Raw genomic sequence first — 23,952 nt, forward strand, 5'->3', positions numbered from 1 at the left:
TCTAATTATCTCTTGTGGAAGAGTGCCAGGCACAGCACTAGGGGGATGTGTGTTTTTCAAGCTGGAGTCTGGCACTTTTCTGGAGTGACCCCTTGTCCACTATCCTTCAGGCAGGGCCCTGTTCTCCAAGCTGAAAAATCCTTCATAGGGTTACCATATTTGAACATTCAAAAACGGGATACCCCTAAAAGGGAGCTTATCTGTATCAGTATCTACCAAGTCAGGTTTTATAGTGTATATATAGTACCTTAATACAATGCACATTCCCCTATGTCTGAAGAAGTGGGTCTATCACATGAAAGCTCACCACCTAATAAATTATTTTGTTAGTCTTGAAAGTGTTACTGGACTGCTTTTTTGTTTTGATAGTATATAGATCAACACAGCTACCTTTCTGTTACTATTCCCCTAGTGCTGGGCCTGGCACTCTGCCACAAGAGATCATTAGACCACTGGCCAGGACTAAGATCACCCTCACTTTGTCACGTCACTTCCCTCACCCACCTCGCGCAAGTGCCCAGGGCTACCCAGGCCACGCCTAAGCCCTGCGTGTCCCTACCCACGCGGCCCGGCCCGGGCTGGCAGTCCCGCCCCTCCACCCGGAGTAGAACCCCCATCAGCCAATGAGACGGCGCGCCTGACCTACCTCCGAACGCTGACATCTCCCCGGGCTCCACGTGACCCTGGTGTTGCATCGCTCTCTGCTGCGGCGGGCAGCACCCGGCAGCTATGGGCCCGGCTGCTTATCTGCTGTGGTTGTTGCTATCCGCCTTGCTGCTGGGCCTGAGCGCGGGGCAGGGCCTGGGTTTCGGCCGTCCCCCGCTGCACAGCAGCCCGCAGGCGCGGGCTGTGGCGGGCGGGCGCCGTCTGCTGGCCCTGGAGCTGCTGGAGGAGGCTGAGGACCTGTCGCTGGCCCTGCTGGGGACGGGGCTCCCCGGGGAGCTGCCGCCGGAGTGCCGGGAGCTGCTGGAGGGCTTCGCCAACAGCAGCGTGAGGCTGGCCGGCTGCCTGGTGCGGAGCGCCCGGCCCGTACGTCTCTGCCAGAATTGCTACCGCCACTTCCAGAGCGTCACGGAGCACCTGGAGAACATCACCCGGGCCGTGGGGGTGCGTGCGGGGAAGGGGCCTGCCCTGGGGTGCGGCTTAGCCAAGCCCTAGCTGGAGGCGGCCTTCTCCAATCTGCTGCAGAGAGGGGCCGGGCTGTCCTTTGCCTTCTTCCCTCAGACAGCTGGGGGACTGGCCGGCCTGTGTGACTCCCACCTACTGCTGCCTTGCCTTACCCCTTTAGTCCGACCTGCCCCCAGAGCTGCTGATTGTGCTTGGCGCTGGCCCAGGCCCGCAGGTGGGGTGGGTGAATGGGGAAGTGGAAGGCTAGGTGGCTTACAGGGAACGTGCAAAATCGTGGAAGTAAGTGTGGGAGGATGAAGGGTCCTGAGTCCCCTTAGCAAGTGACTCCTCAGGAGAAGAAGCGTTGATGTTCTGTTTCATAGGAGTGAATGTTCCTGGCAGACTTACTAATGTATCTTGTGTGGTGAGAAAAGAGGAAATATGGGTTCCTGGTAAAATGGAGATACAAACCTTTTAGTGTTATCAGACTTGTACTGTATTCTGTTTAGGGAAATAACAGTTGGAGCACTGACTTGCATTGCTGATTACTCCCTGAGGCTGACCATTTTCTGGAAAGGCCCAGTCTGCTGTATAGCTAATGGTGTTAGGCCACATGCACACAGTAAAATAGAAAAACAGCATCCACTTCTTATTTGCACTGTCAGATATTTAATAACAAATTTTATAAATTACTTTTCTTAGAATGCCTTAAAATTAGGGCATTCCAGAATTCAGGGGGTTCATAACCAGGTGGGGTTAAGGCCATCAGCATCTCTCAAATGCCCAGGAACTCTCAATAACTCATTAATGTTTAAAGTGTTTTGCTCGTGTAGACTTTGTGCTCATTGCTCTCTCCTTCTGTCTGACTAGTTCTTGTGTCTGGGAGGAGATGTCTGTTTTTTCTCTGCCCAACCCCGCAATTTGGTGGTATTGCTTGTTTGTGTGTCTTTCGCTTTCGGTATTAGGCTGTGTGTTAAAGCTTATTCTGTACAAGAGAGACTATGTGCTTTTTCCCTTGGCATACTTAAAATTTACAATCTGATTAGCTCCCAGACTCAGTAGTTTCACCAAACACTCCTGTCTTCCCCTTACCAAAAGGCTGGGAAGGAGAAGAAAATTAGCATTGCAGAATGTTTAGAAGTTAATGAATTTGAATCTGGACTCTGTAAATGATGTCACTGTCTATCTGCGTATGGCAGAGGTGAGACGAGGCGGTCCTGAGCCTGTGGCCCATGTGATCTTGAACCACCAGTGGTCTGTGGCCCACACTTTGAGAACCACTGGTTTTAAGCTTTTGCGGACCAAATTCTGAATGGCTCCCTAACCCTAAAACAAGGTAGCAGACAAGTCAGTACTTGCTCTGCTAGCTGGCTGTGCTGAGTTGGGGCTGAGAAATTCCCTAATTTGTAACTGGAATTGCGAGCCCCACAGAATATCCTTAGGGTGGAGGGAAGGAAAAAAGCCTCTCTGGCTATGGCTAAATAGCATTTTCCAGCCTGCAGGAGCGCACTTGCCAGCCTGAGTTGACAGACTTGGGCTGCAGGGCCTCAGACTGGTGCTCTGAACATAGCTGTGTGGACAGTATCTTGAAGCAGTGATGTAGGCTCTGAAACTGAGAGAGAGGTTTGGGCTTCAGATCCCAAGCTCCAGCTTGAGCCCTTACTTCAAAGCATTGACACAACTCCTTTCAGAGCACTAGTACAAAGCTGGGTCTGTGAGTGCAGGTGCCAGTGTCAATGTACCCCACAGACCTTATGCTGCGTGGAAGGAGGTTAGTGGTAGAGGAAAGCTGTTTGTAACAACAGAATGGGTGTGTCTCCACTTGCATTCCTCTTTCAAGAGGTATGCAAATGAGATATAAATTTGCATATCCAGCACCTTGTTTGCATATTCCAATTTCAAAAGAGCTTCTTTCGAAAGAAGAAAGCCACGGTAGACGCTGCTTTTTCAAAAGTAAACCCCATCTTCGAAAGAACCCTTCCTCCCATTAAATAAAATAATGTGTTTTACTCATGAAACCTGGATTTCTCTACCTCACTGAGTTGTGGTATTTTATTTGGCTTGTGTGTCTGTTGTGAGTGGTTGAGGGCTGCTCCTGGTGTCTCACCTAGGGGTTCCGAGAGTGACGACAAGTTCTAGAGCTTCTGCTCCAACCCCAGAATTCTTAAGTAAAAACCTTATTTTCATCAGGAAATGGTCTGGAGTCTTGTCCTAGCTAAAACTGTACTCTGTACTAGGCCAGTCTTCGAGCTTAATCTGGTTTTGCTAAATAGCTCAGGGCTATGATCTGTTTTGTTGTGGCTGGAAAATCAGCTGGAGGGGCCTGGCTGATTCAGTCATCCCCTGGGTGGGGGAGAAGAGGGAAGTGATGTTCCCAGTCACTGTTGTGAATCAGCTCTTAAATAGAGTGAAGACAGAAGTGAATACTTTAAAATGCTACTCTGAGTCTTGATGCTTCTCTGCATTGGCAGTTAGTCTCTGTGCCAGAAGGCTCAGATGCAGGGTAGGAGGGATTAACTCATAGCAGAAGGCAAGTTGGGGTGGCATAGGGTTAGAGGAGAGCAACTTCTTGCTTTGGATCTGACTCATAGGATTCATGCTGGCAGGTGCACGGAATCAGCCAAGCAGGAATTTTAGGCCCTTGTGCCCGTTGGACTTGTGGAGCCTTTACTGCTGGGTTACGAAAGCTTCTGTCAGTATAACCAAGGATGGAATCTAACTCTCTCTAGTTGTATCCAGGTAGCACCCATGGTACCACTTGGGGAGCGGGGCCCATTAAACTAGTTATTGTACCCCTACATGATGAGATAGTTCCCCAGCTCTGGAAAGCTATTGGCCTGTGTGCTACTTTCTTGGCTGATGCTCTTTCAGTCCTGGCATAAAATCATCTAAGAAATTAGGTAAGTCCCAAATTAGGGACCTAGAATCCCCTTTAATTGGTTGACCAGTTAAATGGTAGGCTAACCCACGCTTAACTGGTTAACCAGTTGAAGTGGGGAAGGACCTGGGGCAGCACACCTGGGACTGCTACAGACCCGCTGAACCACCCCCCACCCACAGCGTGCTGGGAACTGGCCCAGCTCCAGCCTGGCTGCAGCGTCCCTGCCCATGGCACTGGTGTGCCTGGGGTGTGCTTCAATGTGGCCAAAGTAGCCCCGGTTCCCACATGCATTGGTGGTTGGGGGTGCTCCATCCTCTCCAGCAGCTGCTGCAGACAGGAGCTGTTCCAGCTGTGCTGGATCATGCCCTACCTGCGGTGGTCCCGTGAAGCTGGAACAACCCCCCGCCTGCTCCGGTCCCTACTGGTTAACCGTAACTGGTAAGACTCATTTGAGGCGTACCAGTTAACCTTTTTGGGATAGGGATGTTAATGGTTATGCAGCTCATAATATTTTATGTTTTTCTCTGAGTCCATTGTTTGGAAAGACAAAGGATTTGCTCTATAGGACTAGTTCTTAGCCTTTCTAGTTTGTTCTCAGATTTCTGACAAGGGATGTAAAACTGGCCACACTACTCCAGATGCCAGTGACAGCCTTGGCATCTGTTGTCACACACTTCCCCCAGTACCAGAGACAATTTGTGTTTGTTTCCATAAGAATTCATAAAATTCTGTTTTTTCTTTTCCCCAGAATTCTTCTCAGAGCAACTGTGCAAAAAGCCTCTTGATGGCCGACAGGGTACAGGTAGTTGTGATCCTTTCGCAGTTCTTTAACAGTACTTGGGAGAAAGCCAACTGTGCAAGTATGTGATTTGTTCTGTCCTTTTTTTTGTTTTTGCTACCATTATGTTCAGATGACAGGTTTAGCCTTGGCTTTACAGTGGCTCAATTGAGCAGAAGTGAACAACATTTGGAAGATGTAGTAAGTCATTTAAACTGACAGAAACAAATATCCCTTTATCAATATATCTTACACACACACACACACACACACACACACACACACACACACACACACACACACACACACACACACACACACACACACACACACCCCTCCCTCCTCGGACTGGAAGGAACCTCGGGAGGTCATCTAGTTCAGTCCTCTGCCCTCTTGGCAGGACCAAGCACCATCCCTGGTATCTATTTGCCCCAATCCCTAAATGGCCTCCTCAAGGATTGAGCTCACAACCCCAGGTTTAGCAGGCCAATGCTCAAACCACTGAGCTATCCCTGTTCTTATTGTATGGGAAATACTGTTCAAAACTGAGAGATGAAAAATAATTTATTTTCCTCCTTTGCTTAGCTAACCACACTAGTTACCATACAGCTATTCACCTGGCAATAAAGACATTTACTCCTGCAAAATTTGAGTTGCTTTACTTACCACCTGCTCTTACTTTGTCCAAATAAACCATGGTGGAGATTCACTACAGCTGCTGTGTTTATAGATCTTATTTTTCCCATTCCATTTCCCTGCCTAAGCAGGCAAAAAACTCCCACCTTGACTGCTTAGTCAAAAAGTTAGTAAGGGTCAGCTTCTGATACCCTTGCTCCTGTGGAATAGCATTGTACTCTACCAGCAGTGACTCATTGTGACCTGGAGTATCAGACTCTGGCTCTGAAATTCTGTGGCCTGACTCTGCTTCTAATACGCTGTATGGGTCTTCAGTGCCAACACAGGAAAATTTCTTTTTGCACACATGGGAGTGTACTGGAGGTCAGAAGGATATTAATGTAGACTCAACTACTGCAAAGGATTTTGGGTGGCTATATACAGCCCATAGGGAGCACCCCAGACATTGCCATCAATCTGTAACGTATGCTGGCCTTGCAGCTGGCCAGAAACCAAAATGTGCAAAGGAATGGTAGAACAACTTTTTTCAGCTGTTCTTGCATTCCAGGCTCTGCCATCTGTGCTGCATCTCGCAGGAGGGGAAGCATAGAGTCTTATCTGCTGATGCTTAAGAGGTTCTCTCTCTTCCATCCATTAGGGAAGGTTATGTTGGGAGTTTGCCAGCCTTGGGAGGGGCTTCTTTAATGGAATTCTGCATAAAACTTGCAGTCCTCATTTCCAAGGATCTAGTGGGTCAGAGTATTACAAGTGAAGTAGATGGAAGGAAAGAATTACCTGCAGGACTGAAGCAGTATCTGACAAGGAGCAATTTTTATTATGTGGGTCGGTGCTAACAGCCATTTAACCAAACCATAAACTCTATAGGGAGGCGGGGTAAGCTCAGTGGTTAGAGCATTGGCTTTGTAACCCCAGCGCAGTGAGTTCAATCGTTAAGCAGGCCTTTCAAGGTTCTGGGTGAGGTGAGGGGTTTTTTTTTTTAATTTATTTATTTTAAACGATCAGGGATGGTGATAAGTCCTGCCGTGAGTGCAGAATACTACACTTGACCTCTCAAGGTTCCTTCCAGCTCTATGAGATACGTATATCTCCATGTTTCTTTGATCTTTCTTCCTTCTTATATGATGGAAATCATTTTAAGCTAGGGCACCCTTAGCCACCCCCTAGTTCTAGTGCCTGTGACAATGCAGGTAAAATTTGGCGGCTCTATTTTGTAACCCTGCTTAGTGCATTTTTTTTCAAAGGCATTTCTTTTGCATAAGTGTAAAGACCCCTGTTTCCTAGCTGTCTGCTGTGTCAGCTACACTTCTGATACTTGGACTTTCAAGAAGTGCGCATTAGAGCTGATGGGCAAAGCCAGATGGGCAGGGCCAAAAGTAAAAACTGCATCTTGTGTTGTCAGGAAGCCCAGAGAGTTCAAATCCTCCCTTCAAAATGAACTTGTTGGTCTTCTTTTTTGACTTATGTCTGATTAACTCGGAAGCGTAGTCTAAATGAAGAGAGTAGCGCAAGTGAGTTAGGACAGACAATCTGAGACATCAGCCAAAAAGAACAAAGCTGACTGGATTGTTTTTGTAATTGAGAGCCCTTGCAGTAAAGCTGTAGTGCCAAGAAGCTGTTCGGATGTAGAATCAGGTTAGAAATCCGGCTATCGTGACTCATGTTGTTTTTTCTTTGTTTTTGTTTTGTTTTTTTTTTAAACAGATTGTTTGAAGAACAACAGTGAAGGGTTGTCAAATAGTACAATAGAGTTCCTGGGCATATTCAATGCAACACTGACATGCTTTGAACGTAACTTCCAGGTATCTATACTGTGTATCTGTGGGTAGCATTGAACCCTCTGGTTGTATGATAAAATATCTCATTTTCACAGAACAAACTGCAGCGGCTACATATTGAGCAACTGCAAATCAGAGGCTCTTAAGCAGTTTAAGCAGGTAGAACAATTATCTGTAAGATGCAGATGTTCACAATTGAGAGCACAGAATGCGTTTTAATGGATGTTCACCTTGACTTTGTCTTATGTGCAATTACAGTGCCATTTCATATTGGGATTTCTGATTCACAATAGCTGGTAATTATACAGTAGAGTCACACTGTTGCTGCATGCAGTAAGTCACTTTTTCTGGCTCCTGGAGTTGATGCTGCCTGACTTAACAATGTGGCTCCTTAAATAAATTATTTGGTTGTATTATAGATAAGTCCAAAAGGATCAGCTACCTGAAAACACTTCTTAAGAGCTCTACTAACCAGTAAGGTTGAGTACAATTAAACCCTTTGCAATTAAATATCTCTTTGTAAAGTAAATGTGGTAATTATCTTCCAAGGAAATGGCCTGTAAGTGCCTTCTAAGGAATTATGCGTCAGAGTTTTGGGATTAAACTAGCATAACTTCCAACACTAAATCCGGTTATGCATAAAACATTTTGTGGTTTCATTAAGCAGCTAATCCAGGGGTGGGAAATAATTTTTGAGGGGGGTTGGGGGAGTGTGCTCTGAGAATTTGGTAAGTGGTCAAGGGCTGTGCTCCTGATGAAGGAGGTGCAGGGCCTGGAATGGAGGTTAGGTGCAGGAGGGAACTTGGGGTAAGGGAACAGGGTGCAAGAGGGTGTGAGGGATCTGGGGGAGAGTTTGGGTGAAGGAGGAGGTTGTGACCTTAGCCATGAGACTGGGGGGCAGGAGAGAGGGTGGGGTCCAGGAAGGAGCTGTGATGTGGGACATGAGTTTGGGAGTCAGGCTCTAGGAGGGGGTGTGGGTGTAGGAGAGGACTCTGACCTGGAAGAGGGGTGCGGAAGAGAGTGCAGCATCTCTGAGAGGGTTGTGACTGAGGCAGGCGTGCAGAAAGGGCTGCAGGTATAGGAGTGTTGTGTGGGGAGGAGCTGGGGTGCCAGAGGCTGGTTCTGGCCCAGAGTGCCCTTACCTGGGTGGCTCCCAGCCAGCCGTCCTGCACGGCAGGTCCCTCAGCCAGACTCTCTGCCTTCCATGCCACCGCAGGTTGCTCAGAGCCGCTGGCAGGGGCCATGTGCTGCTCTGAAAGTTGTGAGCCCAGGGGAAGACAGGGAGGGGCACTCTGTGTCCTATCTGTCCTGTAAACAGGCAGCTTCCATTGGCCGGAAACCAGCCAGTGGGAGCTGTGATATTGGGCTGGGGGTGGGGGCAGCATGCAAAGCCTCTCCCTTCCTCACCCAGGCTTGCAGCACTCGCAGAAGTAGCTGGCCCATTGCAGCAAGCTTCTTTGAGCAGCATGTGGGGGCAAGGAATGCGGGGAGCCTGGCTGAGGCTCTCACTGGGCTGTTGGTTGGATCTGATGGCTTGGCGAGCAGCATATGGCCCATGGGCCATGTTTTGCCTGCCCCAAGATGATCATTAAAAACTGTCCATAAGGATAATAGCCAGATAAGTTGATCCTAGAGATGTTGAGTTCAGTTACGCAATTTCCTTAGCTGGAATTGTGCATCTAGGATCAAGTTTCTAGTCTAGTGTAGATCTGGCCTCATAGCTGGGAGTAATTTGCATTGTGCTGCAGCTTAAGGTCAAGGTGTATTGTAGTCTCTTCCAACAGCTTGCTGTAAATAATTGAGTAGGATGTGAGAGAAAATGAGTCTGCGAGGAAGCATTGGGACCATCTCTGCACATCACTGTTTATTCCCTCTAGGTCTCTGGGGTAAGGCAGTGGCAGCTCAATTCTGTCAAGTGCTGCAGTGATCTAGAAAACTGTGGGGAGGTTGCTCGTTTTCTGTAGCTAAGAAGAGAGACTCTTGTTGTTACCGTGGCCATGTAAGGCCTAGTTAGGAAGGCTCTAGGATGCTGACAGAAGCTGGGTGTAATAGGTGTTGGCCCTTCATTATCTTCCTGACTGCCTTGCTCGGAAGTGAGACATGGAAGGTGGCCTGTGAAGTTGATCATAGAAGAGTTTGCTTTTAGATTGGTGGATGAAAAGTGGTGTTTTACGATGCATGGTAACCCCGTTTCTTTTGTGAACTCTGGCTACTCTAGGTGCTGTCACTATGGCTACATCTACACTAGCCCAAATCTCTGAAATGGCTGCTGGTAAGAATAAGGGGATTTTGAAGTAGGCAGGGTCCTTCAGAAAAGGACCCCCATTTGGACAAGTCACGTGGCAGCGAAATGCGGCAATTTCGAAGAGCTGTGGCCAGCAGCATGCTGATGAGGTGCTGAATATGCATTTCAGCGCCTCATAAGCAATCTTGGAAATGGCCATTTTGGCGATTTGGGCTAGGGTAGACACGGCTTATGTCTCAAATACATAAGTATCTGGAGATCTTTTTAATTTCTCCCCTTCTTTGCCTCCCCCTGCCTTCACCCAGCTAGGTCTTCAGAATTTTTGGGGAGGTGGAACTGCTACTACAGATGGCGTGTTTAAAATACGATCTGGATTCTTGCCATTGTTTTCAGTCTATTAAGAAAATGTGGAAGACAGGATCAGTAGCTATTAAAACAGTTAGGCCAAATTAAAATTCCAGTTTGCACCTTCTTTCTACTTGCATGGCATACTTGTATAGTCCAGTGAAAAATAGCCATGGGGGGTTGGGGGAAAGCCCACTTGGGGTTTCAAGGCAAAGTTGGTATTAACAATCCTTGTTTTGTTTAATTCTAGTAAGTCCAGGGTTTGATTTCTTACAAGATGCATTTTTAATGTTTACACAACTATGTCTGGTTTTGCAATACATGACAATGATCAGATTGGGGAAAAATAAGGTCAACATTTAATTCATGGTGAACTTTTTTTTTTTTAATATGAAATGCTCCCAAATCCCAAAATTTCAGTCTGACAATTTGGCATGTTAACATTGTGGATTTTGGCTCAAGTTCCGCTCTAGTTTTTCCAGTTATATTTTTATTATTAAAAAGCTAAATAGATGTTGCTTATAATTTTAGGAACAAGCAAGCAGTCTTGTACCAAGCAACCACACAGAAGTGTGCAGAAACTGCAATGGAACGTACAGACAGCTGAATGACTTTTATAACAAAATGCAAAAAATGAATGGATTGGGCAGACACTCAGAACACAAAACATTATGTATTGATGTAGAAGATGCAGTAAGTATATGTTTGCTTCTGGATCTTATGCCTGTCTAATACCCAATGGGTAGATGGAGCCAAAGAGCAATCTGAGTGATCCCTTAACTGCTTTATAGTATTTTCTCTTGGCACCACCCTTGTCCTTTCAGTGGTGGAAGCTGCTATTGCTAGCAGTTTCTTTGTGTGCTAGTCTCCCACCGCACCCAGAGCTTTGTACCCTGATCTCCTCACATCTCTCAAGCTGAGGAAGGTCAGGATGGGTTATGGTCAATATACTAATAGAAAAGAGTTGAGGATATTTCTGTGCTTTAGGAAACAGTGTTGGTGATCAGCGTTCCCTGTAAGCTAAGTGCGAGGGTATCCACCCAGGAGAGACTGAGATGCCACCCAGCTGATTAGCAAAACACCCTCACACACCTAAAGTGGGTAGCATTTGTTTCTGTTGGTGTTGCACTCTGGGTTCTCTCACTGTCTCAAATACATTGTTTCTACTGAGGGTGCACATAACAAAATTTATTCTGCCAGTGGATGGGGAAAAAATAAAGGTAACACTGCTGATGACCTGCTAGGTCCTAGTCTTCCTTCTAAGTACCGAACTAGGGCCCCGGGGTACTCCATAATGCTGTTGTTCATCTAGATGGGATTAAAATAGAGGTCTGGACAACTGGGGATCATTAAGACCTTGTGGCACTCCTATGATGCCCTGATGCATTTCAGTTTGAGAAGTTGGGACTTTATTTTCTGTCTAGAGATTTTGTGATGAGGCTATTTTCCCCTATCTCAGATTAGGGCTTGGGGGCTGGAAATTCTCTTTCATCATTGGCTCTTAGGTGACATTCCTCAGCTGTAGTTCCAGTTAATGCTTTTAATTAGCTCTTTCCTAACTATACCAGTTGCTTATGGGGCCAATGAACAGTGGGGAAAATTTTCAATGTGTTTAGCTGCCTCTTAATGTGAGTTTTTTTTTTTTTTTTTTTTTTTAAAGCAACTGGAAAGAATTAGTAACATGATTAGCCAGTTTTCCATGAACCACCAGCAAGTGGTCTAGGGACCACAGTGTGGGATTCACTGCTCTAAGAAATGTATGGGGTGGAATTCTGTCTCACTGGAATTTTGATTTCAGTGGGGCTAGGACTTCACCCCTCTTTTAATTTTTTGAGGGGTGACATTTTAAAGGCTCTTATTCAAGTATCTAGTTGGTCTTGCAATAGTGAACTTTGTAACATTCGGTAAAACAGGGCGACGAGCCCCAGGAACATATCTTGCTCACTATGTTGGGTTTCCTTTTAGGTGAACATTACACGGCGGCTTTGGAGTAGAACTTTCAACTGTTCTGTCCCATGCAGTGACACGGTCCCAGTGATTGCCGTTTCTTCATTCATTCTCTTTTTACCAGTAATTTTTTACCTTAGTAGCTTCCTTCACTCAAAGCAGAAGAAACGAATACTCATTCTGCGTAAGTAATATTACCAGAACTTTCCTTGTGCTTCCCCCATGCTGTAAGTAATCACCTTGGTCACCCTACTTGATCAGTGTACTTCAGCGCTTTTCAAACTTCAGTGCAGCCTCACCACCTCCTGGCAACAAAAGTTTACTACATGACCCCAGGAGGGCGAGACTCAAGCCTGAGCCTGTCCAAGCCCTATCGCTGTAAGGTAGAAGGGGCCAAAACTCAAGGGCTTCAGACCCAGACCTAGTCCTCGATGCCCTTGGCTGAAGCCTTTGGCTTCAGCTGTGGCGGTGGCGGTTGGGCTTTCTCCCTGGGCCATAGCAAATCTAAGCCAGCCCATTAAAATAAGGTTGTGACTCACTTTGGGCTCCCAGCCCACAGATTGAGAGCTGCTGGTCTCCTTGGTAGGGGGTCAGGCAGTTATGTCACTGTGTCCGCAGTGGTGAGCGGGTGTTGGTGGTGACTACTTTCTTCTTGGGATCTGCTCTGATCAATTCAGAAGCTGTAGAGGGTGGGAAAAGTAGGTCCCTAGCTATATGTTCCTGTTGAAAAGAAAAGCCATGATGTATGTTAACTGAATGCTGTTCACACTACGTGCTCAGTTAAACTGAGTGAGTGGGAAGTTTGCTGTGGGGAGTTTATTTTTATTTTTATATTTTTCCTTCTAGCCAAGCGTATCCAATCAAATGCCAGTCTTGTGAACATCCAAGAAAAATGCAGCTGAGCTGCAAAACAAAACCAGAAAACACCAACTGGGTATATATTGGGTACAATTGTGGTGGAAGGAGGACAGCACAAAAGAAGCATTAATTATGGGTTAGTGTTGCTCTGTATCATTACACAAGTTAAACAAAATGCTGTCTGACTCCTAAACGGGTATATTAACAAGCATGACAAGGCAGAGCTACGAGACACTGCATGGACTTCTGACTTGAAAAATAATTTAGTTATTTCTGGACTAGTGCTGAAACAGGCTACTTTCTGATGCTTTGGCTGCATGTTTTTATACCTTTCATCAACAGAATATATACTTTTCCTGTATGGTTTTTCCTTTTTATATTTAATTTCCTATATCGAGGCCAAAAAAAATCTGGTATAACAGTTGTGTTTGTTTCCCTAGGTGCATTAGTGCAGTTAGAGGTCTGATAATCTTTCTGATGTGGTTCTTACGAACTAGCGAAGCTTAATACACTTTGTTTTGGTTTACTTCAGTAACGGAATTAGAACATTTCAAAGTAAAAATGCTATCGTACAACAGTTGGGTACGTGTACACTAAGGGTCTGAAAAACTAGACCCCTTACATAGCATCTCTTGTTAGACATAGATAGCCAGGCTGCTTATTTCACCTTTTTTTTTTTTTTAAAGAAAAGATAAGAGCTGCAGGAAAAATGGTACATTTCTGGCAATGAATACAGCTTGCCTGCCAGTAGTAGCTCTTAATTGACAACCACCATATTCACCCATTTCTGAATTGTTTTTTCCATACTAGCATGTCCTTAGGCACTTGCACACCTAAACCATGATGCCATTCTTTTCAGATGGTTACAGGGTTAACTTTAGGTCCGATGCATATCTCTGTGTATATGCAGATGTCTTTGTTTGTTCCCTACTTCACTTACCTATTTAATCTCGTTTTTATTGATATATGTGTATATATAGTGGAACCTCCTCTGCCTTAAGACACAAATGATGGGTTTACGTGAAAGAGATATTTTAGTAGTGATTATTTCATAGATGTCCTATTACTTTAGGATTGGCTTAAAATGAATGTTCCATGCCTGGACCTTTGATTTTTCTGTATCCAGATTTGCAGTCAGTACTTGACTTTCTAGAAGCTTACTGGAAATGAGGTCTATGGAGTGGGTTAAAATCAATTTGGACTCTGTATGAAGTTGAGTTAAAGCTCACAGGATTGTTACTAAAGGTGATGGAACTGTTGAAAGGATGCCATTCTAAAGATGCATTAATACAGGGTATCTGGGCTGGTAAATTTGAGGCCTACATTTTTCTAAATTTTCTGTTACAATAAAATGGAAAAAAAAACCGTGGTTGTAATGAAGTTGGAGGATTTACAGTGATATTAAATTCATCCCATTTTACAACTTTACGGCTAAGGAAACACATCGACGGGAAAATCACATTTCTCTTTGAAAATTTTGTACTTATGATTATTATAGAACTGGAAAATTAGCAATTTTTAAAATTGAGCTTGACAGCACTTATGTTTAGTTTCACCGTTCTGACTCTGCAGCCAATTAGTCATTTTTCCCTTGCCCAGAAAAACAGGGGAGCAAAATAATCTTAAAGCTCTTTAAATTTAATTATTTAAAAAAATAAAACAAAACAACAAAACAACAACAAAAACAGGTATACCGTCAGTTTAAAAAAAAAAAAAAAAGAAAGAAAGGAGAATCTAGCTGATAGTGTCTCATTATAAAGTAACATGATATGTTAGCATGTGATTGTTAGCCATACAACTGCTTCCTGGTATTTTGTGACTAGGAAGTATTATCTCCCTCTATTAATCATATGAATCACCTTGAACAGTTGATTTGTGTTGAAAGCTTAAATAGGGTCAGATTTTTTTTGTCAGAGGAAATATACTCTTGACACTTCTGATCTGCTATGGTTAAGATGTCAAAATTGTAGAAGAATATCTATCGTTTTTCATTAGGTTATGTTTCTGGGACAGAAGTGAAAATTGCTTTTTGTTTTAAATTACTATTGTGCTCAAATTTCAGTTTCCTGGGCCTTACTCAACTGCTGTCCTAATAGCATTACTTTGATTTGAGGCATCATATGATTTAGTGCTTGTTCAAAGCAATCTTTCATTCCTGCTGGTAAAGCCAGTTTGTATGCGCAGAGTTACAGAATGATAGCTTTCATTCTCTAAGCAGTGGCTTTTTGAGCACATTCATATTAACTAGGTCTGAAAGTCATTACTTCTGGATATGGTGGTTAAGCACTTAAAGCAGCTTTTGTGTTTTTCTGGCTGCTAAATCAAACAAAAGTACTTGTGATTTTTTTTTTTTTTTTTTTTTTTAAAGCGGCAACAAAGTTTACACTCTAGAAATAATTTATATCCTACGTCGCCTCAGATGCCACTTTTTTCTTTTCTGTTACCTTGCAATTCTAATTTCCTTTACATCTTTTAAGAGTACAGTATTTTTCATATAAAATGCACTGGGTCTTGTTCATATTCTGATGTTTCTATAAATGCTTATAGCCTCCTGCTCCTGAAGAAAATGTGCTGGGGCACAAAACAGGCAGGAAAAAACCTAACTTGATTTGGCTGGTCATTTTTAAGATTTGTTTGCCATTTTTATGACTGTGTATAAAGAATTCTAAAAAGTCTTACTTTGAAAGATGAGTTGTTTTGGGTGTTTTGGATACAAATGTATGTCTTTATTCTTGGGTATTTATCTATTTTTGGATTAGAAAACCCATATACACAGAATATGAATTCTTAAACACTGTATTCAATAAACATTGTGTCCAGCATTGACTGCTTAATTGTCTCATTTTGTGCATTGAGATCTGTGGCTAATATTGTTTTTAATGACTGATGGGGAAGGGATGGGACAGGATGGACCAAGTAATAAAATTCTTAATATATCACACTTTCCTATTATGGATTTGGTCACTGTAGAAACCTAACCCAGGCAAATGGATAGCATATGCAAATTCACAATGTTGCAATTAACGGTTATGCTTTGTTCTAGACCTGCAGCTAGTTATGTAATTTATAATTGTACTTAGCTGTACTGAGACCAAGAGAGGGGACTTCCTTAAGCTCTGAGTGAAGTCTGTAGAATGACTGTTTTCTGCAAAAGGCTTTGAATCAGGCCCTTTTTATATGAAAAAAGGGGATGTTGAGGAAAAACTGCTTGTTTGTTCTTGGTGGGCTTCTGAGATAATTACTACGCTTGTGGAAACTTCCTCAACTTTTAAGTTAAGGGTCAGTTGTGGGGGAGGGATTGGCCTGCTAAACCCCAAGTTGTGAGTTCAGTCCTTGAGGGGGCCACTTAGGGATCTGGGGAAAATAGATTTTAAAAAAAAAAAAAAAAAAAAAGAGAAGAATATGAGGGATGGTGGTAGATTCTGCTGTGAGGCCAGGGGACTGGACTCATTGACCTCTGAAGAGCCTTCCAGCTCTGAGATAGATGTATCACCATATATTATGTCACTTCTCCCTACTTCTGCCACTTACCAGTATTTTAATTAAATGCAACACAAATAGTCCTACCTTCTCTCCCTTCTGCTGTCCTACCTTTTTTTTTTTTTTTTTTAAACATTATGCAGTTTGACATCTTCCCTTATGGGTTCCCTCTTTTGAAAGCAATTACTACAGGTTTATAAATGTGGGTTCTTCCTGTTGGCGGAGAACCTGAAGAGTGATGGTTTTATTTTGTCAGAATTTCTTCTTGCCCCAATAGGCCAATAATGTTGCAGTCAAGCTACTTCTATTTATCAAGACAAGAAGGCAGTCCAGTAGCACTTTAAAGACTAACAAAATAACTTGTTAGGTGATGAGTTTTCGTGGGACATAACCACTTCTTCACATCATAGCCATACCAGAACAGACTGAATATTTAAGGCACAGAGAGCCAAAAATAGTAATCAAGGTTGACAAATCAGAAAAATATTATCAAGGTGAGCAAATCAGAGAGCAGAGGAGTAGAAGGGGCAGAAGTCAAGAATTAGATAAAGCAAAGTATGTAAAAGAGCCCCTATAATGAGCTAGAAAATTGCCATCCTGGTTCAAACCACATGTTAATGTGTTGAATTAGAATATAAAGGAGAGTTCAGCAGCCTCCTTCCAAACGGCTGTGAAAATTCCTCTACAGTAAAATGCAGATTTTCAGGTCAGTAACAGAATGGCCCACTCCACTGAAGTGCTGGCTGACAGGTTTGTGAATCAGGAGTGTGTTTGTCTGTTTTATGCCTATTAATTCTTTGTCTAGGAGTTTGAAGTCTGTCCGATATACAAAGCATGTGGGCATTGTTGGCACATGATGGCACATATGATGTTAGTTGAGGAGCATGAGAATGTGTCCGTGATTCTGTGAATAACTTGGTTAGGTCCAGTGACAGTATCTCCAGAATAGATATGTAGACAAAGTTGGCAACGGACCTTGTTGCAAGGAAAAATTCCAGGACTGGTGTTCCTGCGGTATAGACTGTGGTTGTTGGTGAGAGTCCTCATCAGGTTGGGAGGTTGTCTGTAGGAGAGAACAGACCTGTCACCTAGGGCCTTCTGAAGTGTGGCATCCTGATTAAGGACAGGGTATAGGTCTTTAATAATGCGTTGTTGTGGTTTGAGTTGGGAGCTGTAGGTAATGACCAGTGGTGTTCTGTTGTCTTTTTTGGGCCTATCTTGGAGTAGCTGGTCTCTGGGTATTCGTCTGACCTTGTCGATTTGTTTTTTTTATTTTCCTGGTGGGTAGTTCAGGTTTATAAATATTTGGTAGAGATCTTGTAGCTTTTGGTCTCTGTCAGTAGGATCAGAGGAAATGTGACTGTACCTAAGGGCTTACAGTGGATCTAGTTGTGTGTGCAGGATGGAAGCTGGAAGCTTGTAGGTAAGTATAGTGGTCAGTGGGTTTCCGGCACAGTGTGGTACTGATCAGGCCATCCTTGATTTGTACTGTAATGTCCAGGAAGTGTATCTCACATAGAGTAGTCGAGGCATAAATTGATGGTGGGGTGCAGATTGTTAAAGTCTCTGTGGAATTCTTCTAGAGTCTCTATGCTATGGGTTCAAATCATAAAGATGTCATCGATGTATTGTAATCAGAGGAAGGTTAAGAGGGGACGAGAGCTGAGGAATTGTTGTTCCAGGTCAGCCATAAATATATTAGCATGTGGTGGGGCCATGCGGGTGCCTGTAACAGTTCCACTAATCTGGAGGTATAAATTGTCCCCAAATTGGAAATAATTGTGGGTGAGAACAAAGTTACAGAGGTCAGACACCAGATTGGCTGTGGTGACATCAGGGATGGTATTCCTGATCGCTTGCAATCTGCCTTTGTGACATCAGGGATGATATTCCTGATCGCTTGTGATCCACCCCCCCCACCATCTACCCCTCTGCTCTCTGATTTGCTCACCTGGATAATTTTCTGATTTGTCAACCTTGATTACTAATTTTGGTTCTCTGTGTCTTAAATATTGAGTCTATTCTGGTATGGCTATGATCTGAAGAAGTAGGTCTGTCCCATGAAAGCTCATCACCTAGTAAATTATTTTGTTAGTCTTTAAAGTACTACTGGACTTCTTTTTTTTTTTTTTTTTTTTTTTTGATAGTATATAGACTAGCGAGGCTATCTCTCTGTTTCTGTTTATCAAGGTTTGTAATTGGTGTTCTGGGTTCAGATCAAGAGCCCTGAAACCCCCAGCACAACTGGAATTTCAGAGCAACTACTTAGCATTTTAGTTGTGAACTTTTTTAAAAAAACAAACAAAAACAAAGTATTCTAAAAAATGTTTGCACTTGGTGTGGCGAAAACTCTCTTCAGTGTTTTCTTTGGGTACCTTCTTTATTAGAAAGAGACTCTAGAACTGACATTCTATGCCTAGCACTTACTGCCCAATGAATCAAGTGCTCTAATCTGTCTTTTAAAAACATAACTCTTATTTCATAGCAATAATGAAATAATGTTCCACTTGAAATGCAAGGGGACTGTTGCACAGGTTGAATCTGTCTAATCCGGAACTCTCAACTGGCAACACCCGTAATCTGGCATGATTTTAGTTAGCTGGATGACCACTTAACATGGGTGTGGCCAAGTTTCCTGTGGTCTCATAAAGTTTGTTTGCAGCCACGAGACATGGTTCTTAGTGTTCTGTGCTGCTATTAATTTACTCATTCAGGTCTTTTAAGAACTCAGTAAGCAGTGGAAGCATTGGTAATGCTGCACAAAATACTGACCTCTTGTAGTACAGTAAATTCTCTTGTATGGCACTGGTCAGATCTTAGGGGCTCCAGATCAGAGGGGATCAACCTGAACTTGTGTGTGGTTTCAGAAGCAGTTTGAAGTCACTTGCCTGTAACTGCATAGCATGTGGTAGGTATTCTAAATTGGAGCCTACTATTAGATTCTTTGATCCAGCAACATTTTTTTTTTTTTTTTTTTTTTTTTTTTTTTAAGCCTGGTGTTGCTCCCCCATCTCCAAGGACCTGGCTTTGCCTCCCTGGAAATGGGCACCTGTTGCTATTGCAGCTTTTATGGAGTACACCAGGCCAAGTATCATCTCATCCTGCTTCTGCCTCTTGCCTCTAATCTGTTCTCTTTTTGCACTGAGAACTGATTTCTCCCACTGCCTCAGTAAAGTCTCAAGTTCCAAAAATCTTTAAATTTTAATCATGAAGCTGAATACAGGGTGCACCTTCCAAATCCCAGACTATGGTCCTGGACCATGGATGTTCCAGGTCCAGAGAGTTCTGGCTTTGGAAGTTGAGTGACAGGAGGGCTGAGACCCCTGCCAAGCTTGGGAGGCTGGTGGAGCCAGAGCCAGTGTCCATGGAGCCCAGGCTGGGGACAGAGCCTGTGTCTTCCTGGGGTAGAGGGGCCAGAAGGAGAGGACCTCCATGGTCTGGCAAATTCCCACCTTCAGGACAGGTCAGGTCCCAAGCGTGGTTGACTGGAGAGGTCCAACCAGTACATATAAAGTGTGTGTGTGTGTAAGGCATAGATAATAGTATTGCTAGACAGGATAAAATCTTGCTGTTAATAGGGATTTAAGCAAGAATAATATGCGTATATTCTTAGGTGACTATCTGTCCTCATTAGTTATATCAGGCTGATGATAGAGGCCTTGGCTAAGTCAGGGCCCTGTTGCTCTAGAGTACATTCGCCCCTACCCAAAGAACTTAGCAGTCAGTGCCTGATTCTGCAAAAGCTTGAGCAGCTGCTAACTTGACTCATGCGAGTAGTCCCATTAAGGAGGAGATGCAGCAAGTATGTGAAAACAAGTAGGGGTAAGATTAACGTTCATCACAGGTGTAGTGCATACATTTGTTCAGAATTTGAATATACAAGTGAATTTTTCTAGTTTCCATTTTTCAATGTTATATTTAGGAGGGAACAGAAATGTGTTCTGAACTGTTTCAAGTCTCAAAGCAGAATATAAACTTAAAAAAGACAAGGGAAAACAGTGTCCTCTCATCAATCTACTTAAATCTAAATTCAGAGCTCTGCCTTTCTGCTGAGAAGACTTGGTGGTGTTATCGGCACCAAAGATAATATAAGGGACCCTGGGCGTGGAGGGGCTGGTGATAGCCTAAGACATGCACAAGCCTGGGTGCCAGAATTCTGGTCTTAATCCATTTACAACCTTTACATTTAATGCTTTTCATTATAATTGTTTCCCTTGTTAAATCTAGAGTACTATTCTGTTGGTGAGGGATTTGTGTTTTTTTGTTCTCCCCCCCGCCCCAAGTAACTCAAGCATTCTCAGTATCTTGACCAGTATTCCTCCTCATTCGTGTTACCCAAGTATGGAGTCAACCAATCTGTGATGTTTGTTTGAAACTTTTCCAGTTTTGAGCTGGTGTTTTCTTGGCCAGTGTCAAACCTGTTCATGCTTTACTAATCTGTATATTAGACTTCATGCCCAGAATACAAAGTTCCTTGGGAAAAGGTATCTGTAGGTACAGCAAAGCCATGATGCTTCTAATTGGAATCTGTGGATAACGTAACAGTTCCCTACGATCTTGTTTGGTGAGGAATTTCCCTTGCTCACTTGAATATTTTCAGCCACCTTAGCAGGCAGCTCAAAGTATAAAACTACTTGTGTAATATATTTTCCAGTGTATTGTCTCAATCTGCCATGTGAATAGGGCTCAAATAGTGTGTGAGCTGAGCCACTGAATTTTCCCAGGATTGTACAGCTGTGCCTGTAACTACCTCCTTTGGCGGGAGTAGTCAAAATAGTTTATTACTCCAGCGTCCAATTAGAATAGAGACTCGATTGTGTTCTAAAAACATAGACGGTCAGGACCCTGAGAGTTTAGGCTAACACAAGGTAAGGTGCTATGGGAGGGTGAAACGGACAGGAGGACATGATAGAGGTATGGAGAGGATATTGGTGGCATGAGTATGTCTATCAACTGTACATAAAGGCATAGTTTGATCAGAATCCAATGTTTTTAGTTCTCTTCCGAGGACAGGTTACTAGTGGACATCAGCATTCTTTGCAGGCCACCTGACCAGCAGATAGGTTTGGCATAGTTTCTGGCCTTATCTGTGCATGGGTCCCAGTACCAGTCCTTTCTGTGATGTAATCCTGGCTGACTTCCTCTGTGGGCTTGGAGAGTCACTTACCTATCATCTGAGTAATCAGATAAATGTCAAAGGTGAGCTACAGACCTCTCAAAGTGTATACTTATATCTAAATTATGCGCTTGCTTAAGTTTTTTTTTTTTTGTTACTAGCAGAAAATATTCCAAAGATTTTCCCTTATCACACTGCCTGGCTTCATCTTATAAGGCCTAATAAGTACGTATCTCGTGTTCCCTCTCTACAACACCTTGGGGATTGAGGGAGGCAGAAAAACATGATATGGTGAACATTATCACTTAATCATGTACCAGGTCCCAATCTTCCATCTCCTGCCTGTTCTCTTTTCTCAGAGATCAGTGGAATGATTCTCATTTCTCTATGGATAAAGTGCACAGCGCACTTTGGATGCTATCACTTCCCTGGGGAGGAAGTTAAGTCAGAGTTCTAGTACTCCTACTAGAACCATGTTACTCCACTCTGAAAATGATCTAAATAGTGGCTGCTCTGGATGTCTTAAATTTATCTAACAACGTGTGGAAATGGCGAGGGTATGACCTACAGAGTACTAGCTATAGGCAAATGTGAGCTAAGGGGAGTCAGAGTTAAGGTGGTATTGTGCAAGCTTAAGTGTGAATGTTCTAACTTTCTGTTGTGTGGGGTCAGAGGAGTTGGCTCATAACAAATGGTAGGGTTTTTTTTGTCTTGGTTTTAATTGGTAAATGGTCTTTTTAGAAAGTAACCTTTCAGGTTGTCTTGACATTTACTAAACAATGTGCAATGGGGATTAATAAAGGGAATTAAAGAATACAACCATAGTGGAAATGGCCTGCTGTAAGTTGTTTGAGCTTTTTCCTGATACAAAAATGTGGATTGGCAAAATTTGAATAATGAAGAGGCAGACACACACAGTTTTCATAGTTAACTTTGTGGATTCATACAGTGATATATGTGCATCAAGTACCCGTGTTTAAAAATTGTAAATAATTTTGAGTTAGTGAGACTGGAAAAGTCTTTTTAGATTCAGTGAGTTTTCTACTTCTGTGTGAAGTACAAATATTGGAAAATCACAAAAGCTCATGCTCAAAACTTTTCTGTTAGTCTATAAGGTGCCACAGGACCCTTTTTTGCTGTTACAGATCCAGACTAACATGGCTACCCCTCCGATACTTGACAAATATTGGAAAGTTATTTCAAATATTTAAGAAAAGACCACACTTGCTAATAATGCAGTAAGGCTTTAACTTACATAGTGAAAATTCCATTTTGGTGCCAGCACAGTAAGTATCATGGATTGCTGCAATTAAAACCAGTGCCTTAAGTTATTCGTAATACTCTTTCTGGGCAGCATTCCCACCTGCTTAATCTTCACTATACAAGTGTTTATTAGAACTGACTGTTGAAAAACGCCAGGCTAAATCGGACATGGAAAAAATCAATATGATGCCCTAAACTGCTTTAATACATCTTTCCTCCTCAGTAATCCCACACATTACTGATTTATTTGCCATAATGAACATGCCATTCAGCTGAAACAAGATTAGCTTCTTAAACCACAGTATTAAGCACAGAGCAACTTTAATGCTGCTTTATGTTTCATTGTAATGCTCAGCAGTTAAACTATATGGTGTTGTCTCTTTCCTTCCTCTGTAATAAAGAGTTTGTTTGAGGATTACAAATTGCTCCAGGGTGTTTGGTTTTATTTTTTTTTAAACATATGATATTTGAGTCCATGCTCAAATGAGGCAACCCTGCCAGCCGAACTGGTGAGCAGGACAGGTGTGCAATTTATTTGTAGCCTCTGCAGAATTTTCAAGATCTAATAGTGATCTAAATGGCTTGAATCAAGCTGGTCTCTGCTAAGACTAAGGAGCATCTAATGGTGCACAATATAGTTCTGGATTTTATGCAACCTTTTGTTTGGAAAAAAAAAAACTGAGAAACCGTCTGTCACATGGCTGGACTTTTATATTGGGTCTGGAAGCCATTTTAATGCCCTGTGTGGCTGCTGGCCCCAAATATTGTGCTGGGGGGTGGTGTGAGGTGTCTAATAAAAGCTGATGATGCCCTAAATCTATGTATGCTACTTATGACTGTAACGTGTGTGTGTGTGTGTGTGTGTGTGTGTGTGTCAAGTTATAGATTTTTAGCTATGTAGCTGCATTAGAAAATGTTTATGGCTAAGTTTCACAATAGGAGGTATGAACTGAGCCCCAGCTAGGACACTGGGCTGAACAATAGGGTAGAAACCCAGTGCTCAGACATTAAATCCACATTGTAGACACTTGGGACATGTCAAGGGGATGGAGCCCAAGGCTCAAGTGACCTGAACTGAAACAAAGGAACAGGTCCATTTCAGAAATTTGAGACTATCTCCTGGAATTCATCCAATGGCAGTTTGCCACAGCAGCCCACCTGAGTCAGGTGGGGACGGACTCTCAAGAGACTATGTAAAGAAGGGGGTTTTGTCCTGAAGACAAGGACAACAGTGAGAGAGCCATGCTGTGGACTTTGCAGTGTCCATGTTGGTCTTTTGGCCTCCAAGGGTCCATGTACCAGCACGTGGACCCCAGTGGGCTGGATCTACAATATTTTGATGACTGAATCTATGTAACCTGAAATGAATCTTCAGAGACTTTCAAGAATCAGCAAATAACATTGCTGGCCTGCATCAGTAGTTATGACTGATGCCTGTAAAGTATTGCTTTAGCAATTCTTCCCTCTAAACCTGCTCGTCCTTTTTTATTAATAAATCTTTAGATCTAAAGAATCGGTGAG

At 43.2% G+C, this 23,952-nt stretch overlaps 1 protein-coding gene across 1 annotated transcript; it reads left to right on the plus strand.

The window, feature by feature from the left end:
* The first annotated feature begins 616 nt into the window (after positions 1–616).
* OSTM1 (osteoclastogenesis associated transmembrane protein 1) lies at positions 617–14,299 on the plus strand. The gene is made up of 6 exons (XM_074990780.1): positions 617–1,107; positions 4,737–4,848; positions 7,104–7,201; positions 10,299–10,460; positions 11,733–11,898; positions 12,561–14,299. The coding sequence occupies exons 1-6, from the start codon at positions 730–732 to the stop codon at positions 12,614–12,616; spliced, it is 972 nt and encodes a 323-aa protein (XP_074846881.1). The 5' UTR covers positions 617–729; the 3' UTR covers positions 12,617–14,299.
* The last annotated feature ends 9,653 nt before the right edge of the window (positions 14,300–23,952 follow it).

The sequence above is a fragment of the Carettochelys insculpta genome, chromosome 3 (genome assembly GCF_033958435.1).
Source record: "Carettochelys insculpta isolate YL-2023 chromosome 3, ASM3395843v1, whole genome shotgun sequence".
Lineage (NCBI taxonomy): Eukaryota > Metazoa > Chordata > Testudines > Carettochelyidae > Carettochelys > Carettochelys insculpta.

What these genes read in the sequence shown, in the direction of transcription:
- OSTM1 (XM_074990780.1), top strand. Translation starts at nt 730, where the DNA reads ATGGGCCCGGCTGCTTATCTGCTGTGGTTGTTGCTATCCGCCTTGCTG. An exon ending in GGAGAAAGCCAACTGTGCAA is followed by an intron (nt 4,849 to 7,103) that starts GTATGTGATTTG and finishes TTTTTTAAACAG; the next exon opens with ATTGTTTGAAGAACAACAGT. An exon ending in GCTTTGAACGTAACTTCCAG is followed by an intron (nt 7,202 to 10,298) that starts GTATCTATACTG and finishes TTATAATTTTAG; the next exon opens with GAACAAGCAAGCAGTCTTGT.